Source organism: Zeugodacus cucurbitae, chromosome 4, assembly GCF_028554725.1.
Source record: "Zeugodacus cucurbitae isolate PBARC_wt_2022May chromosome 4, idZeuCucr1.2, whole genome shotgun sequence".
Taxonomy (NCBI): Eukaryota; Metazoa; Arthropoda; class Insecta; order Diptera; family Tephritidae; genus Zeugodacus; species Zeugodacus cucurbitae.
Genome location: NC_071669.1, coordinates 60,585,703 through 60,604,205, shown reverse-complemented (window position 1 = coordinate 60,604,205; position 18,503 = coordinate 60,585,703). Strand labels below are relative to the sequence as shown.

At 28.5% G+C, this 18,503-nt stretch overlaps 2 protein-coding genes across 3 annotated transcripts in view; both read right to left on the bottom strand.

Annotated features, from left to right (window-relative positions):
* Nucleotides 1-2,627: 2,627 nt before the first annotated feature.
* Nucleotides 2,628-17,285, bottom strand: LOC105220764 (purine nucleoside phosphorylase). Of its 2 annotated transcripts, XM_029045993.2 has the most exons (3): nucleotides 16,712-17,285; nucleotides 7,198-7,305; nucleotides 2,628-4,271 (listed from the first exon to the last, which is right to left on the bottom strand). In XM_029045993.2, exons 1-3 carry the CDS (start codon nucleotides 16,822-16,824, stop codon nucleotides 3,398-3,400), a joined length of 1,095 nt encoding a protein of 364 aa, XP_028901826.1. In that variant the 5' UTR covers nucleotides 16,825-17,285; the 3' UTR covers nucleotides 2,628-3,397. The 2 variants fall into 2 exon arrangements, with proteins under 2 accessions (XP_028901826.1, XP_011195557.1); XM_011197255.3 differs by lacking the exon at nucleotides 7,198-7,305 and having other exon boundaries at nucleotides 16,712-17,283.
* LOC105220763 (uncharacterized) overlaps nucleotides 17,110-18,503 on the bottom strand; it is a 254,578-nt gene continuing 253,184 nt past the window's right edge. The window contains exon 15 of the mRNA XM_054228600.1: nucleotides 17,110-17,873. Coding sequence (XP_054084575.1) covers nucleotides 17,845-17,873 — 29 coding nt within the window. The 3' untranslated portion in view covers nucleotides 17,110-17,844. The remainder of the gene's footprint in view (nucleotides 17,874-18,503) is intronic.

The following is an 18,503-nucleotide window of genomic DNA, read 5'->3' as shown; positions in this document are numbered from 1 at the left end:
GTTAAATCGAATTTTTCGTTAATTCGAGTACTCACTTAGAGGTATGTTTTTCAAGAAAAATTAGTTTAATATCTGTAAATTGCAGTTTAATAAATTGTTTTATTAATTATTTGTTAAAAAATGAAACCCATAACAAAACAATTGAAATCAGCTAAATTCTTCCAAAATGGAGTAATTCAACATCTTTTCAAATCACACATTTCTATTGTTTTTTTTTTTTCAAGTTATATTTTTAATTCTGGTTCGATATTATTTGATTTTTACTCTTTCTTCATATGTCTTCTTCATGTTGTTCGTTAAACCGAGTACTTACAAATCTCCGATGTTCGTTATTTAAGGTACTCAATGTAACAAATTTGCTTGTTCGTTATAAGCGGTTTTCGTTAGAACGAATATTCGTTATTTCGGAAAACTACTGTATTTCCATTTCGTAGTTGTCGCAGGTGTGTGTGCTAATATGCATTTTTTCAATTAAAATATATTTCCAATACTTGAAAATTATAAATATTTTAAAATACGTACATTTAGAATTTAATGATTTTATATATGGTTTACATGCATTTGCTCACCCATACATATATACATTTGAAAATCTCCAAACTAGTGGAGAAAATATTTAATTAAATAATTATTTATAATACAGTCTAAATAAAGCATACTTTTAGGCGGCAAAAACTCTCCAATAACAGCATTTGAAGCCATTTGAATTACAATTTCTCCCTGCAATGGAGCCCCATGATGAGTGAGTCGATATCTATATACTTTGTATCTTTTTTAAATTTAATTATTTATTTAATGTTTTACTTTCTATGAGATTTTATATTTTTTAGTGATTTAGCACTGAGTAGGCAATTGAACCTGATTTGTTTGTGTTCATTTTGAAAAAAAAAAAAAAAAAAATTGATAACTGCTAATAGCACTTCATTGTATATGAAAAACGCAGTCAGCTATGTAATTGATTTCGAATTATATATTTTTAATTTAATCCATATTAATATTATAAATGCGAAAGTAACTCTGTCTGTCTGTTACTCTTTCACGCCTAAACGGCTGAACGGATTTTGATGAAATTTGGTATGGTGATAGATGATAACATAGAAATGGTCATAGGCTATAATCACGTCATCGTTCTTAGGGGGTAGGCAGTAAGTAGATAACTAAATTGAGTTAGTGATTTTTAGTCGTGTTTGTTTGTTTGTTGTTTGTTGGGACTTTTGCTCTTTCACGTCTAAACGGCTGAACGGATTTTGATTAAATTTAGTAAGAGCATTGATGGTTACCTAAAAACGGTAAGAAGATCAAAATGATCACGTCATCGCACTTAGGGGGTAGAAAGTATGCAGAAAATTGAATTGAGTTAGTGATTTTTTTATGGTTTTTGCTGGGAGTTTTGGTCTATCATGTTCCGGACGAAGTCGTGGGTAAGCGCTAGTTATATATATAAATTATCTACGAAGAAACTATGTAGTTCAATTTTCCCAAAGTTCTGATATTTAAAACTAGCATGGGGAAATCTACAACTTCCGTAACCCAGTCGAACAAATGGGAACTTACATATAATATGTACGTATATATTTAAAATGCAGTCAACTCGTGAGAAATAATAGTTTTTGGTGCTATTCATAATAGTATTATTCTCCCTCTTCATTTAGTGCCCTGATTAAGCTGCGAACATCAATATAGCTTCTATGTATATATTTTTAGGGGTTTGGCTTTCAATCGCCGAATACTTAAATCCATCTCGTCAAAAATTTACCACAAACAACTTTTAAGAAATTTTTATAGTTTAAACCTCTAACTGTTATTTGCTAATATTTTTTTTTTTTCTTAAAAAATATACTTCAGACCTCAGGAAAATCATGTCAATATTTATAACAGTGAGAAAGGCCAGTGAAAATATTTTTCTTATAGCAAGATAAGCGAGAACTAGGCTATTTTCTTGTAAAGAACTTTAATGAACACATAACATTTTTATAGAAAATTAATTGCATTTTGCGTGTAACTTTCTGTAGAACAAGTGAAGCTAATAAAATCGTATTAAAAAGGTACATATTAAATAGCAAATAATCTCCACATAAATAGCCACAATTTCAAAACTCACATATTCGACTTAAGAGTTTATATCTTTGTAGAAGTTTCAAAACCAATCGAATTTTTATTTCATTTCGTAATGTAAATGTATTCAAGAAAACACTCTGAAAAATGCATGTCAATCCGACGGTTATTTTTGAAGTTACACGCAGTTAACTCGGAAATGATTGATAAGATTAGTCTCAAATCAAATCGAAGCTTTTTTATTACCGACAAAAATTGTTTTTTTTTTTAAACACAATTAAGACGAAAATAATGACAACACGAGAGATCTGCTGTAGCAGCTTCAAAAACTGTTATTTTTACATATACAAAACTATTCAATACTCCTCCAAGTTACCATAATATGGGTACAAATTCTTAGAATAATAAATTTCGAACTTTTCTCAGGAAAAATCTTTGAAAACCCTCATTTTTTAGGGCACCTAACTAGATGTAACCCCTTAAACAAATTTTCCATGTGAACATGTCTTTAATTTAGTTTAGTAAAAGAAAAATTACATTTTTTTGAATTAAAGTGAGTTCAAAAACAAATATTTTGCGTGCTCAATATAACTACTGATTTTTATTATTTGATCGAAAATATATTATTGTTTCAAAACGTCATTCAATATATGTACTTAAAATTGTGCATATTCATATATTTTAAAATAACAGTATATTCATATATAAATAATGCTGAATACAGTATACATTATACATATAAGTAAATGCTAAAAGTAAACAATTGTACAACACATGTCAACTTTACACTTAAAAATAATAAATAAGTAGCTTATAATACACTAGACACGGCGAATTGGTGATGAACTCGCATAAACTCTATAAGGATATATGTACTACACTGGTTTACAGCGCGTCTTGGACTGTTGTTATGCAATAAAAGACTATAAAATGCAACAAGTGGTAGGTGACTCGAAGTCTGTTAATAATCTATAACACTCTCTATATAACATATATCAATAGATTTTACAGAGTCAACAAACTGAGCTAAGACAAAACATAATAATGACTACACAAGACAACTAACTACAAAACTAGTACAAATCTACGAAGTAATCGTATATGGCTTAAGTGTTACCTCATAATACGTGTGTGAGTAGTGAATAAACTGCCAGTGGTTTGTGTATGCGCTAGGTGCGTAACTAACTCTCTAACTCTCTCTCTTTTTCTCTCTCGCCGACACCAATGCGCTTGTCTTAACTTATGTCATTTATTGTTTTTGTTGAACGTAACTACGTAGCAAGCTATGCTATATGATTACACACTAAAATATTTTTGGTTCCATCCGCTCCGCACTTCCAATTTATTTGTTGCCATTCTTCTGCTGCGACTCCTCAGCCAACTCGCGTATCATTCGACACATTAGTTCACCACAAATGCTTTGCCGCGATTTGCCCACCATCACCACCTCTTCGTGATTGGCATCCTCATCACCGCTGTCGTAGTCTGTGGCACATTTGTTGGTGATCAAACTGAAGGCGAACACAGTGAGATCACAATGACGTGCTGTGATCACCTCATGCACCGTGGACATGCCCACCGCATCGACGCCCATAATGCGCAACATCTTCAACTCGGCCACAGTCTCGTAATTGGGACCACCCAGGCAAGTGTAGACACCTTCATGCACGTCATTCTCAATGCCCATATCACGCACCACCTTGCGCGCCTTACGCACCAAATGCCGATCGTAGGCATTCGTCATGGGCGGGAAACGTGGTCCAAAGCGTGGATCGTTAGGGCCTTGCAGTGGTGAATTGCCCGCAAAGCCCATAATATTGATGTGATCGCGCACAATCATAATGTCACCGACCTTATATTTAGGGTTGAGACCGCCCGCGGCATTTGTGGCGAACAGATACTTAATACCGACCAATTTCAGCACACGCACAGGCATGGAACACTTCGCCAACGGATAGCCCTCATAGTAGTGGAAGCGACCCTGCATGGCAACGACGGGCATACCCTCCAAATAGCCAAAGATCATGCGGCCCACATGACCCTCCACCGTGGAGACGGGGAAGTTCGGTATATCCTTGTACTCAAAGGCTTGTGTGTCGGTAATGTGATCGGCTAGTGAATTCAAGCCCGAACCGCAAATAATGCCGATGACGGGACGAATGCTGGTGCGCTCCAAAAAGTAATCGGCGATCTCTTTGATCAACTCATAGGAATAACTGTAAGGAAAGTCAAGAAAAAATAGAAAAAATTAAATTTATTTTTATTTTATTTAAAAAAATATTTTTTTTTTTAATTTATATGTGTGTGTTGTTGTAAGTCAGTGTAAAACAGAAACCTCGATGCTATGTAAGTGACCGTTGTTTGGTGATGGCGCAACATTTTGGTGTGGAAAAAAGTAAAATTTGATGCAAAAATTATGTGTAAATACAAAAACAAGAAAAATCGAAAAATACAAAAACACAAAAACAATTTTGTTTACAACCCCACGGTTTTATTGCTCCGCGTTGAATAATTTGCGGCAGTCAATTGCAAAAACGTTAGACCAACAAAACAGTTACATACACCTACCTACATTTAGTTATCTGTTGTGATGTTTCACTTAAAAAACAAAGTTGAAAATATTTACGTTTCCAAAATTTCTTATCGCAAACAACACAACTCTGTCTTCTTATCTTTTCAATTAATGATTTACGTTTGATGACTTTAAGGCATCTCTTGCGAAGAGTACCTGCCTACAAAGGTATTCGAACCGCAGCTTACTTTTCTCAAATTCAAATTTTGGGGTGCATATTTTTTGTCATAAACGGGATAACGAACTTTTGGTTGAGAATAAACTTCAAAAATCATAAACTCAAAATGTTTTTGAATTTTTTTTTTTTATTTTAAGTGTTTCGTGTTCGTGCTTCTTCTTGAATTAGTTTACTAACCTCAAAATTAAATTGAAAATAGTCTGTAAATAACTTATATATTTAATAGAAATTCAAAGTGAGTAAAATTCCTCGAAAAACTTGAAATTATAAATATTCTGAATATGTATTATACATTGTGTATGAATCTTGAGGTATTCGGAGGAGTCATAGACACTCATACCTCAAATAATGTAAACAACAGATGAATCATCTGAAGCACTATCGACAATGACAAGCCCTCTTCCACTCATTACAGTTTATCACTAAATATTTTCTATGTACATATATATCATATATAGGCATTTTTAATAAAGTTTTAGTTCTATCTACTATCTAACTTTTTTTCTACCAGAATTTCATTATTCACTGACACTGTTTTGACATTGAAAATGCATTGAAAGAGAAAGTGCGATAAGATAAGTGAGGTAAGCAAAAAAACCCACTCATGCTGATAGATAACATTTCAGGTGGTTTCAGAGGGTGTACAATCAACGTACGATTGGAAATGCGAGAACACCAAAACTTAATATAAGTGAAGGTAAGTGAATTAACAATTAAAGAGTACTATTAAAAATTTAATTGAGGATATGTATGGAACTTCAAAGGTGACTTGATTACCCATTCTCGATATTCATATTTTTAACGAATATAGCATTACGAGGAATATATCGTTTTTTATATTATATAAGCTATTATAGAGTCTGCAAAAAGTCGATTAATGGAAAATAAAATTCGTCTGTCGTGCCTTATCCGTAAGAAGCCTTCAATAAGTCTCTTTATTACGGAATCAAAGTAGAACAAACAACTTTTTAATACCTTAAAAATGTGATCTATGCTAATATAGGTTATTAAAATACTAAATAAAATTCCGAAAAAAAATTTCTTTGCTACAAACTACCGTTACCATTTGTATTATCGAATTTTTATTCTCACAAATTATCTGAATGAAATAGTTTCTTTATGTTTCCTGTGATTATGTCATCCGAAAACTTTCAATTAACTCACTAAATCTTATCGTTGATGTTTGGAAAGTAATCAACTAATTAAAGCTGCCAAAAAAGTAATTAAACATCAAATTGCAGAACGTGCAAAGATTATTTTATGCTGCTAAATTGCTGTGAACTGATAAGGGAAACTATTGGGGGTCATAAAAAATTTATGAATGAGATTAAAAAATGTGATTTCCAAAAAGCATACAGAATGAACTAGAACTAAGCAACTGACTACACTGAAAAAAAAAAATATTTTAACGCAAAAGTAATTGAAAAAAGTAAATAGAAATAATTAAATAAAGTAAAAAATAATAATTTAGACCAAAAATAAGACACAAAGTATGAAAAATAGACCCCGAAAATTTGGTGAAATAAATTAAAATAAAATAAAAATAAAAAGACAAATATAAATATATAAAAAAATAATTAAAAATATTAATTTATCAAAAAAATTAAAATAAAAATTTATGAAAAAAAACAAAATAATATAAAAAAATAAAATAAAAAAAAAAATAATAAAAATTATAAAATAATAATAATTAAAAATATTAATTCATCAAAAAAATAAAAACAAAATTATAAATGTTATAAAATAAAAAGAAAATAATAAAAAATATAAATTTATTCAAAATAAAATAATATTAAAAAAATAATTATAATAAATATTGAAAACCAAATCAAAAAATTATAAATAAATTTAAATTGTCTGAAATAAATGATTTAACTATTTCACTAAACAAATTAAAAAAAAGAACCATTTAAAAAAATAAAAAAAAATATATATTAAAATTTTTTTCAAATATATAGAAATTTTAAATAGAAATTAAAGTGGGAATAAAAGCAATTAAGAATAAAAAATCGTCAATTATTTGAATAATTAATAAAAATACAAAACACATATAGTTAATACAATTTAAAAAAACATTAGTCACCTAAAATAAAAACCAAAAAAAAATTGATATTCAATTCTTCAGCGAAACGGACAAACACAAATATTTTCAATAAAACAGGTTGGGGGGAAAAGGGAACAGGAGACGACATATAAACGGGTTTTTTTTGTATAAATGAGTAAAAGTTGCGTGTTCTCTTATCAATAAAAAAAGTGAATGCCAAACATATATTGTGTAAATTTTGATGCATTTTTTTTTTTGGAAACAAAAACAGTGTGTCGAAACGTGTGTGTTAATATAAAAAAGGACAAAACACGGAATTTGAAAATTTCGAAATTTTGGACTACAAACTTTTCTTCATTTATAACCAACTGAACGCGATTTTCAACTTCAACTTCATCCACAAAGTGTTCTTCAACGTTGTTGTTATTGTTGGTGGACGTCGAGCCGGCGGAATCACTGGAATTACAACAAAAGAGAGAGAGTTTAAACTAAATGACACATTTCGATATTCTCAAGGCGATTTGTTGTTGTAGTTTTGATGCAAAAAAATTGCATTTTGTTCAACGTGCGTGTGGGTGTGAGTGTCTGAGTGTGTGTGTGGTGCGACCTTCACTCTAAACCCGCAATCTTCAATTTCACGTGCTTTGAGAGTGTGTTTTTGTTTTACTTCTTAGTTGTTGTTTGTTGTTGTAATAAAAATTATTCAGCAATGTGCTTACTTTCATATTTAAAACAATAACAATTATTGTTCGTTGTTATGTTGTGTGTTTAGTGCTATAATTACGCCCCTTCCAATAATTATCAGTAATTAAATTTTTTTTTATTTAACAGGAAAAATTCAATAAACCCCCCCTTTGCTGGGCAAACTTCTTACGTTTCCGATGGACTGAAACTTTTTATTACAACTTAATTGATTGACAACACAGTCGATGTTGTGCAATCAACTAACATATACATTCTGGATTCAAACATTAAGGTGTGACCAAATGAGGTGTGTGATTTTTTTTTTCCAAAAAATTTGCTTCGAAAGTAATTGAGAGAGAGAGAAAGAACCCTCTTTGTAAAAACGGCAACTAATTCTTGAAAATGATTTTAAAATACGATAATCAGCAATTTATCAAAATTTTAGTATTTTTGGTTTAATCAATAGAAGAATAGTTTTCAATTAAAGAAGCGACCATTATATAACTTTATTAGATCTCAACAGATATTGAAGTAATTTCGGTTTAGATGTCTTTTCCACCTAAGAACAAATAAAATACACATTTTTCCTATAAAAAATGCAAATTTTATTTTTAAGGCAGTAGTCTGCTTTACAGGCTTCAAAAATCGATTTTTTTGTTTTGTTTTAAATCTCTTCCAAAACTATCCAAGAATATGTCTTTAAAATTCCAGAGGACAATTCGACATATTTTCGAAGCTAGAGCAGTTTTAGTGGCCGAGCGGCGAGAAGGTGCGAATGTCCAGGCAGAACTTTAAAGCGCGTTTTCTCGAGTTTTCATTTTCACAAGTGTTAGAAAACGGTGCCAGCGATAGCAAAAAGAAAATATGTCCGATCGAAAAAAACCAAAGTGATCTAGGTTCAGTATTAAATTATCTTCTTTTTGAAAAAGTTGAACAAAAGTATTATTTAAACTACTTGTTTTGCAACTTGAAGTCAATTTTTTTTTCTTAAAAAAAGTGAGTTTTTTTCAAACTTCGCAAAAATTTGGAATTTTATAACTTCTTCGGTATTTGTTTAGTTCATAAAAAAAGAAACTTATAAAAATTAAAAAAAAATTGGTTCCGACTGTTTCAGATGCATCGCACGACCTCCATCACCGGCACCGATTTCCAGGTGCAGACTCCAGGCACTCCAGAAAAATACTTACAACTTTGAAAAAATTTCAATATTTTTTAATAATAAATATTGTTTTTTAAGCCTTAAATATAGTACACTATCGTCTTGAAATTCCGTTTACCGCAATCATTTCCTTCCCTTTCAAAAAAAAAAAAATGCTAAAAAACGCTTTTTTTCGGCTTCTAAAGCAGACTACTGCCTTAACAGAAATTATTTCATCAATTAATTACGAAAACCCCTAATGTGTCAGCGCAAATATTGCAAATTCAGCAATTTTTATGAAGTATGTATGTAAGTGCATGCCTCGCCTCGTTAAGTAATTCGAGTAGTATTCGTATTTATTATCAAATTATAGAACATTATTCTGACGTTGTAGTAAGGTCAGGATTGATTTGTTTTGAAAACAAATTGTTTGTACAGAGCATATATACTTGAGTGTACATACTTGAATACATAAATACACAGTTGTAATTTTGATGAGTAATTTTGCATTCTACAATAATTCGTTCAAACACTTGTTAAAATGCGCTCCTAACTTAATTGAAGTATTTCAAAAAACATAACAGCAGAAAAAATGCTAACTTAATTATAGGAGGAATACTCAATTATAGACAATTTAATTTATGTACATTTAAAGTAGTAAATTTTTCAAACGGAAGTGGGAAGCCAGTTAGTTATACAATCCACTCTACTTTCCTATTTCCTAATATTAAGGAACTGATATTTACATGAGTGAAATTATATTTAATAGACATTTGCATGCACGCTTCAATCAACTGTTTAGGAAGTAAACAAATTCAATTTTAATATTAAAAAATTGCGCGCAAATTTAGATTGAAAATATTGTTCAAAGTTTACAGTTTTGAAAAGATAAGAGACTTAGCTGTAAATAACATAATCATAGCATTGACGTAATGTGCCTTAGAATTCTTATTTGACAGCTTTAAATAATATTAAGTTCTTCCCTCTACCAGGAAATTCAGTTCAGTGCTTGACCCTAGAGACATTCCCGGAAACGTCGAGAATTCGGCTCATAAAGTGACATTTTAAGTTGAGAATAAGTTTGGGATGCAAACAGATCTCTACAAATATTTTTTGGGTTAATGTTGACACAAATGTTCAAGATCGATATAAAACGATTTAATCGATTTAATCGACCAGTACGTGACCCTAGAGACATCTATTGGAAAACGGCGGAAGCAAAGTTGTAGATAATATGTACATATATTGTAATAATACCAGCTTTGTTGAATGAAGCGAGTGGTTTGTTCGATTCGGCACTTTCTCAATTTCAACGATTCGACAAATGTATTGTTACTATATACATAAATTTCTACTACTCGTATAGATCTCGAAATTATAGTAAACATTCTCTAATAAAAATGTTCTCAAATTTAAAAGATCATTTGACTAACGGGAAGTGAATGAATACAAAAATAATAAACTGAATTGTTTGGTTAGGTGCTCGTAAACTTAAATTGGCGCGCACTTTACTCTACCCACACCGGCATACATATATTTATGCGAACATAAGTCACTATCTCTCAACATGTCAAGGTACTTTGGTATAATTTACGCATTAACCAAACATCTTCAATCAAATTCAATTAAAGTAAAAAAAAAAACGGCGACAAATATGCGTATTAATGTACACTTATTTACTTCAATTGTTCTAAGCGACGCTGCTGACATGGATTTGCTCTAAAATTGAAATAAATTGCACAATTGTTGAAAAAAAAAGATATACAAATATGTAAATTAATAAATTTTCGCTTTTGTGTGTACATATATATATTTATGTTTCCGTTGAAGAAAGTTGGAGATTAAAAGTCACCTAGTCATCAACACTTTGGATTCAATTAATTTGGTTGACTTTTTGGTGACATTGTCAATGAAGCGTGTTCCTTTAATTAGTTTCAGAAAATAAATAATATTACAATTATTATATTACACTACGGAATATATATAATTTTTATGTCTACCCTATAGGAACCACTTATTCGACTTTTATAAAACCAATAGTAGATTTTCAATGTCAAGTATATGTTAAATGTCTATAGTTAGAGCTCTGTCTTGCATATAAATGGTCATTATTTCTTTTGGCAAAGCTTTACTATCAACATTTCCTGCATGGTAGATAATAAATATATTTTTGCGATTCATTAATTTAGTTCAATTATAATAAATTACTAATTGACCTTGACAAATATTAAATTAAAATTATCAATAAACATCTCTTATTTTGTAGTCAAGTCAAAGTGGTTTTAGATATTCTTACTGACTTTGAGATAGGTTTAATAAAGAGAACAGTCAGTCAAAATTATTTTGGAATGAGTCCATCAAATTAACAGCCGGTTTCACGAAAATGGGAAATCAGCTGATAGAAAAGCGTAACCATGGTTATGACAGTATTTAAATAATATTTAAACGGCAAAGCGTGACCATTTAAATAAAAATTAAGTCAAATGATGAAACTGAAATTAATTATTTTTCACTTAAATTTGTTTTGTGAAACCGGCTGTAAGACTCTTAACTATGACTTAACCTAACTATACTAAGATAACTGAAATATTACTTAAATCTTTATAAATTGTCCATCTCGATTTTTAGATGTTTAAGTTCTAAAAGCCAATATCTTAATTGAAAAAATTTTATGTGAAAAAGTCTTGAATGTGTCGATGGATTAAATACTACAAAGAGTACCAGTACTTAGTTGGAAAGAAATTAAAGTTTTCGATAGTGATATACCATTGCTAATATCGTTAAATTCAAAGAAAACGAGCTTTCTCATAAAATTAAAAAAAAAAAAAATATTGAGGTGTGTTCAAAAAATAACAGAAATTTTAGTTAAAAAAATATTTATTCATTCGTCTACCATAATGTTGTCGCCTTTAAAATATTCCCCATTCAATATTATGCACTTATGTCAGCGCTTTTATTGCACCTCCGGGGTATGTAAATTTATACTTATTAAAAAATACTCAAAAAAATTCCCAAAAATGTCTCTGGTACTTTGATAAGAAAGCAATAATCAATAAATTCTTATTACCAAAATAACTGCATAATAAAATGTCATAAAAAAAGTCAAGAAAAAAATATGAACTTGCTAATTTATCACAAAGATAAAGATAGGTGATAAATTTTTATGAATTAAGAAAAATAATGGGTAAAGTACACAGCAAGTCAAACACAGATCCCACATAAAATTTAAAAAGACTAAAGAATAAAAACGACCAAAGAAGCTAAAAATTTAAATAAAAAATGTATTTAAATAACTGTTCTAACATTGACATTCATTTCATCGATACAGGACAGGAATCGGGAATTTCGTGTTTAAATTAATTGAATAACTAATATATGCTATACATCTGGTAATAAACAAGTTTATCAGCCCCGTACATGTCCATTTATATGAAAGTGTATTTGTACATATGCCGCACACACCCACTTTTTACAGCCAATGACACTCACTGCACATATGTATGCCTGTATAAATAAGTAAAATTGTTTGTTTTCTGCCTGTTTCGCGCTTGTGTGAGTGCACACACCTACTTATGTGCCTACAACTGCTGCATGCGAACTCTACAAGCAGCTGTGTTGTGGCAACAGTTCGTGCCAATATGGTCAAAAGAGAAGAAAGAGAAGTCTTATGGTATGGTTTTTATGACCGCAGGTGCGTTTCTTAACACATTTTTTGTTGTTGTTGTGTTGTTATTGTGCGTGCTATCTTTAATTGCATGTACTTTGGCAATTGCTGGCAAAAACCGCGCAACCGGTTTATGTAGAGCCGAAGACGGAGACGCAAACTAATAAACATATTTTTTTTACTTTATAGCGGATGTGCGAATAAAATTGGTAAACAAAACTCGGTTGGCAACGATATTAACAGGTTTTATTTTTTTAATTTTTTATTATTTTAAATTTTTTTTATTATTTTAATAAAATTTTTAATTTTTTATTATTTTAATTTTATTTATTGTTTTTGTTATTTTAATTTTATTTATTTATTTATTTTATTATTTTAATTTTATTTATTTTTTTATATTATTTTAATTTTATTTATAATTTTAATAAAATTTTTAATTTTTTTTTATTTTAATTTCATTTATTTTTTTATTATTTTAATAAAATTTTTATTTTTTATTATTTTAATTTAATTTATTTTTTATATTATTTTAATAATATTTCTAATTTTTTATTATTTAATTTTATTTATTTATTTTTTTTTTGTTATTTTAATAATATTTTTAATTATTTTTTACTTTAATTTTATTTATTTATTTTTTTTTTGTTATTTTAATATCATTTTTAATTTTTTATAATTTTTTTTATATTATTTTAATAACATTTTTTATTCTTTTATTATTATATTTATTAATTTCATTTTCTACTCTTTATATAAGTTGTGCTCTCTTTCTGTGATTATTTTATATTATATTTTTCAGCTACGTCTTCTTCTTCTTCTTCTTCTGCACATACAATTTTTGTTTACTCGTGATATCAATTGGCAACACTTAATAGTGTTGATAATAATCAATTTGCCAACAGAAAAAATTAATAAATACATAAATATGTCTGTAGGTATATGTGTACATAAATATTTGCATAGTTACTCGTACTATAATATAATATTAGCACAAACACATGCGCTTAAACATACATAATTTGTTTATGCCGTTTTTGCCGCTTACGCATTACATACATTCGCTTATATGTATGTATGTATGTAAATTTTTGCTTACTTTTTTGTTGTTTATATAGTTTTTTCTTATTTAGTTGTTTGTTCGCATTTTTCGGTTTTTTTGTTATGAATAATTCACTCAATTTAGTGGTCGACATTAGTTATGATGAACGTTTAGAAAATATTAGTTGTTATTGTTTTGAACCTGCGCTGACGCACTAGCAGCGTAAAGGCAAGTTCAGAAAGTCACCTATGAAAGCCTGTTTTTTTGTTTTTTTACATATAGTAATTTGAATTAAAAAAAGTTTTTATACAAATTGCCACTAATTAAAATATTAAAAATGTATGTGAAGGGTAACATGATGTTTTTGTTTTTTAACTGCTCGGTATTAAAAGTTTAAAGAGTATTTTTCCAGAACTCATTTTTATGGAGGGATTTTAATATGGCTTTTTAGATCATGAAAGTAACCTTTTATTTGTGAGGGGATAGTCTAAAAGTGTTAAAGTTCCACTAAAACTTATAGCAGATTTAAAGTGAGTACGCAATATGCGCTAAATGAATGATCTTTTGACCGACAATTAACTTTAAAGATAATTTTTTAATTTTTTTAATTTCATTTTAATTTAATTTTTAGAAATTTTTAATTTTCTAAATTTAGTTAGTACATGAAAATATTAAAAAATTTTTTTAGAACTTTAGTACTAAATGACTTAATGCGCTTGATTAAGAATTTTCAGAGTTCATAAATAATATTACCTAAAATGGTATATTTATTAATTTGAAGAAAAATAATTTTAGGTTATTTTAAGTACAGTTGAACATCAATAACTCGAAGTTCTTCTTAACTCGAACTCTTGAACTGGCAATAGAAATAAAATGACATACAAATTACCTTCCTTAACTCGGAAGTCTTTTCTGGAAGGTTTTCGAAGGTTTTTTATGGATTATAGGGATTCGAGTAAGGGAAGTTTAACTGTAGTTGTTGTACTGCCATAAATATTATTCAATTAGTTATCAAAAAACTGCCGACATTCGGACAGATAAAAATGCAGATCCGACCCGATTACGCAGAACTAATTGCTATGAAAAAATTTGAGGTTACGAATAATAAGATCTATATCTATATAAACCTAATAATTAATTAAAAACAATCAGTTAAAATATAAATTTCTATAACTTTACTATAAAAAATTCCAATATTTTAACATTTAAATTTGATTTTGAAAGCTTTCCACAAATCAAGGTTAATTATGTTAAATATTCTGCACAAAAATTGATAATCTTTTGTGCCTTTTTAATTTCTACCAATGCTCCAATATTGTTCATACACGTTTTTCGTTTCTTTTATCTATGATTGCCAACAAACAAACAACCAATGAAAAAAAATTGGAACTAAAATCTGGCTTTAACCGGCTACAACTGGTTTGATACTTAATCTGAGGTATTTTGCCGGTGTATATATTGAATATACATACATGCAAATATACAAATAAATAGGCACACACATGTGGATTTGAGATTTCTTGCATCATACAATTGATTATATATGAGCGGTTTTGTTTAATAAGTAAATTTGCGGACAAAAAAATTATTTAAAAAATTAAATTAAATCCGAAATTTGCTGTGTGACTTTCAAATCACATAAATATGGCTTCTTAATGTCGATTGCCGTTATACGATATCGACTAGATCGATTCGATTGCAATGTTTAATATTAGAAAATTTTGTAATTTAATCATTTTGGCACAATATTATTATATTTCATTAATTTTTATCATTTTTTTCGTATTTATTTTCGTCGCTCATATCACATAATTTTATCTATTGCATACACTATGTTGGTCCCACTACTTTGTTATTAAACAAAAGCGCAAAAACCTGCTTAGCACAACCATTCACTTTTATAACACTTTATCGTTGCATCCTTTTTGGTATGCCATTTGTTTTGAATTTGGTGTATTGGCATGCAAAAGGTGTGCGTTTTCCAAATCAATTACATATTTGAAGCTAGACAAGTACATATGTATTTATGTATGTACATAAGTAAACACATTTAAGTTAATGTAGGCCGAACATGATCGAAATTTAACAGCTGTTCGGTTGACTGCCTATATTTGCGAAGTGCTTTCGCACTGAGTTTAATATATTTGAAAGAAATTATTTAGAAAAAATTATCTAAAAAAATATAATAGAATATAAAGTAAAATTTTTTGGAAGTCAGTTAAAAACAACGTTTTAATAATTTAAAAATAATAATACGTGTTTACATATTTATTATATGATTTTACTTATTATGAAGTCGTCATAAATCAATAAAAAATATTTATAAAATTAATAAAAAAAATTTTGTAAATTCTTTTTTTTTAATTTTTTAATGTAGAATTCATATAATACTTAATTTTGTAAAAAAAAATTAAGCAAATTTAAATAAAAAAACACAAATTAAAAAAAAGTTTAATAGAATGTTGAATTTATTAACATTTTTCGCGTACAAAAAGTTCAAATATTCAAAACTTAACTTTTTTTAATACAAATTAAGTATTCAATTTAAAATTTTTTCTATTAGAATTTGGATAATTTCATTAAAATTTGATTTTAAATGTCTAAAGTAATTATTTTCATTTTCATAAAAAAATACAAAAAAAAATGTTTTTTTAATATTATTTTTTCTAATTAAATAAAATTTTATTGTAATAGCAGAATTCATTGAATTTAATTAAAGCTGGTTTTAAGTATTTAAAATAATAAAATATACAAAAATTTATTTATTATAACAAAAATAAATTCTAAAAAATGTAAATTTTTTTATTTAAAAAATTGGTAATATTATTTTATTTATAAAATTTTTAATATTTTTTATAAATAATAATTCTAAAAAATTTAAATTTTTTTATAATTGTTTTTATTTAAAAGATTGTTAATATTTTTTTATTTATAAAAATTTTAATATTTTTTTATTTATAAAATTGTTAATATATTTTTTTTAATATTTTAATTAAAATAAAACAAGTGTTCCATGACTATTTATAGCAAAAAAAAACTACAAATTTTATTTTAATGAATTTTTTGTTTTGTTTAAAAGTATTTTTAAGACAAAAAATACGTTCAAAAATATTTTTTTTTTAATCACTAAAATGTAATTCAAAAAAATCACTAAAATGTAAAATTGTAATCAAAATGTAATCTAGTTTTTTGCACATATGCCTAGCATTTGTGTTCATTGAAATTAAATTAGTAATTAACCTCGACACTTTTCAACAATTTCTTAGAATTTATATATATAGTACATGAGTGTATGTATTTCATATGAATGATAAAGAAAAACTTCAAATCTACTTACTTGGGACATTCCTCGGCAATGTAGTTGTTCCTGCCATTCGTGTCACCGTTGGTGTTGCCATTGACAGCTTTGGTTTTCAGCAGGCTGGTGCCGTTCAAATTGAAACCCGTCATTTTTGTTGTAGATTAGTTTTATTGTGCTTCTTGCTCTCGGTTATCTCCGTCTGCGCTAATTTGTTTTGAGATTTCACTTAATTGGTTATTCAACTGTCTTTCTTGTATTTATACAGCAGTTCACGTTTAGATTCCGCAAAAAAAAATTGTATAAATGCTAAAAAAACAAGTGTCACAAGTCTTTTTTCTACACTTTGTATTAGTCCACAGTATTTATATAAATGTCTTTCTTTTCAGTCTTCGATCAAACTCCACGTTTAAAATGTTTCTAGCAAATTCTTTGAGTTATTTTTGCTGTTTTCTTTTTTAACAACTTCTTCAACTGTCTCTGTTTCTATGATTACACGTTTATATTTTATTTTTTGCTCCAAAGTATTTTAGATCTTCACTGATTACTTGAACGATGCGCGCTTATAAGTCTGTTTGTTGCTCACCGGCTTGCTGCTTGTTGGTAACTGCTCGTCGGCACTGGACATCGGCGCAATTTATGCTTGTTGCGCCGATCGCCGCCGCGCTGCCAGCACACCCTACACGCAGCATTTCATTACCTATGAGAGTGGTGAATAGAAGATTACACAGATGAGAGTGCAGTGAGGCAAGCTGCAACGTCACTTTTCTTGTTAAATTACTCGCTATATCGGCAGGTGAGATTAGACACAGGCGAAGAAAGTAAATAGGTACACATTGGTATGTAGAAATTCTTTACTCTTGTTGTTGACTTTTACTTTTTCGACCTTTTCTTTCGTCGCACATTTGGCTAATACGCTCTTACCACATTTCCCGTCGGTGTTTATTGAGTTTAAGAGAGCAGATAAGTAACCTCATACACCTACTTCACATACATACATACATGTATAGATAGATATTTATAAATAGCGGCATGTTTGTTCTGTTATAACTGCTTTATGAGCTGAGCGTAAAATCGGCATATTTAAGAGATCGCTGAACATTGTTTGTGCTATTGATGTGTTATGCAGCTCGCCATCTCTCTCACAGGTAACCGGTTACTTTATATAACTTCTATACACATGGGTAGCGTATAGAAATATCTAGAATTGAAGAGTTCTTATTATTTGTACTATTATTCAATAATATAATTTAAAAAAATTAATAAAATAAAATTTCTAATAAAAAATTAATTTTAAATATTTACAATTTTCAATTTTCACAGAAGAAAAAAAATTATACAATATAAAAAATCCTTTTTTATAAATAAAAAAATAAATAAACATACATACCTAGGCAGTTTCCGAGAAAATCTATAACTTTTCGAAAATTTAAATAATAGTATTATATATTTTTTTAATATTGTTAAACATTAATATAATTTTAGATGACCCTAATCTCAAAATAATAATCTCTTGAGGTTCTCCCTCAATATTTATGAAGAATAAAAGTTACTGATCAACATAGCAGTTATGGTGAATATTGGTTGAGTTGATTTACATGAATCATGATATTAACGCATCGCTGAAATGTCAGCTATAAACAAAGAAACATACTCCCTAACCACTAACCTCGCATTCATTCTTCATAAGAGTTTATAGCTGAATTTCTCGAAATAATGAATTTCACGAATATATAATATTTGAGTCTGCTTGTGGTAACCACTTTTAACTGGATCGGAATAAATTTTTTACAATCGTCTATGTATATACAGTATGTCAAGAAACAGTTTA

What these genes read in the sequence shown, in the direction of transcription:
- LOC105220764 (XM_029045993.2), bottom strand. Translation starts at nt 16,824, where the DNA reads ATGACGGGTTTCAATTTGAACGGCACCAGCCTGCTGAAAACCAAAGCT. An exon ending in ATTGCCGAGGAATGTCCCAA is followed by an intron (nt 7,306 to 16,711) that starts GTAAGTAGATTT and finishes TTGTAATTCCAG; the next exon opens with TGATTCCGCCGGCTCGACGT. An exon ending in TTGGTTATAAATGAAGAAAA is followed by an intron (nt 4,272 to 7,197) that starts GTTTGTAGTCCA and finishes CTTTCCTTACAG; the next exon opens with TTATTCCTATGAGTTGATCA.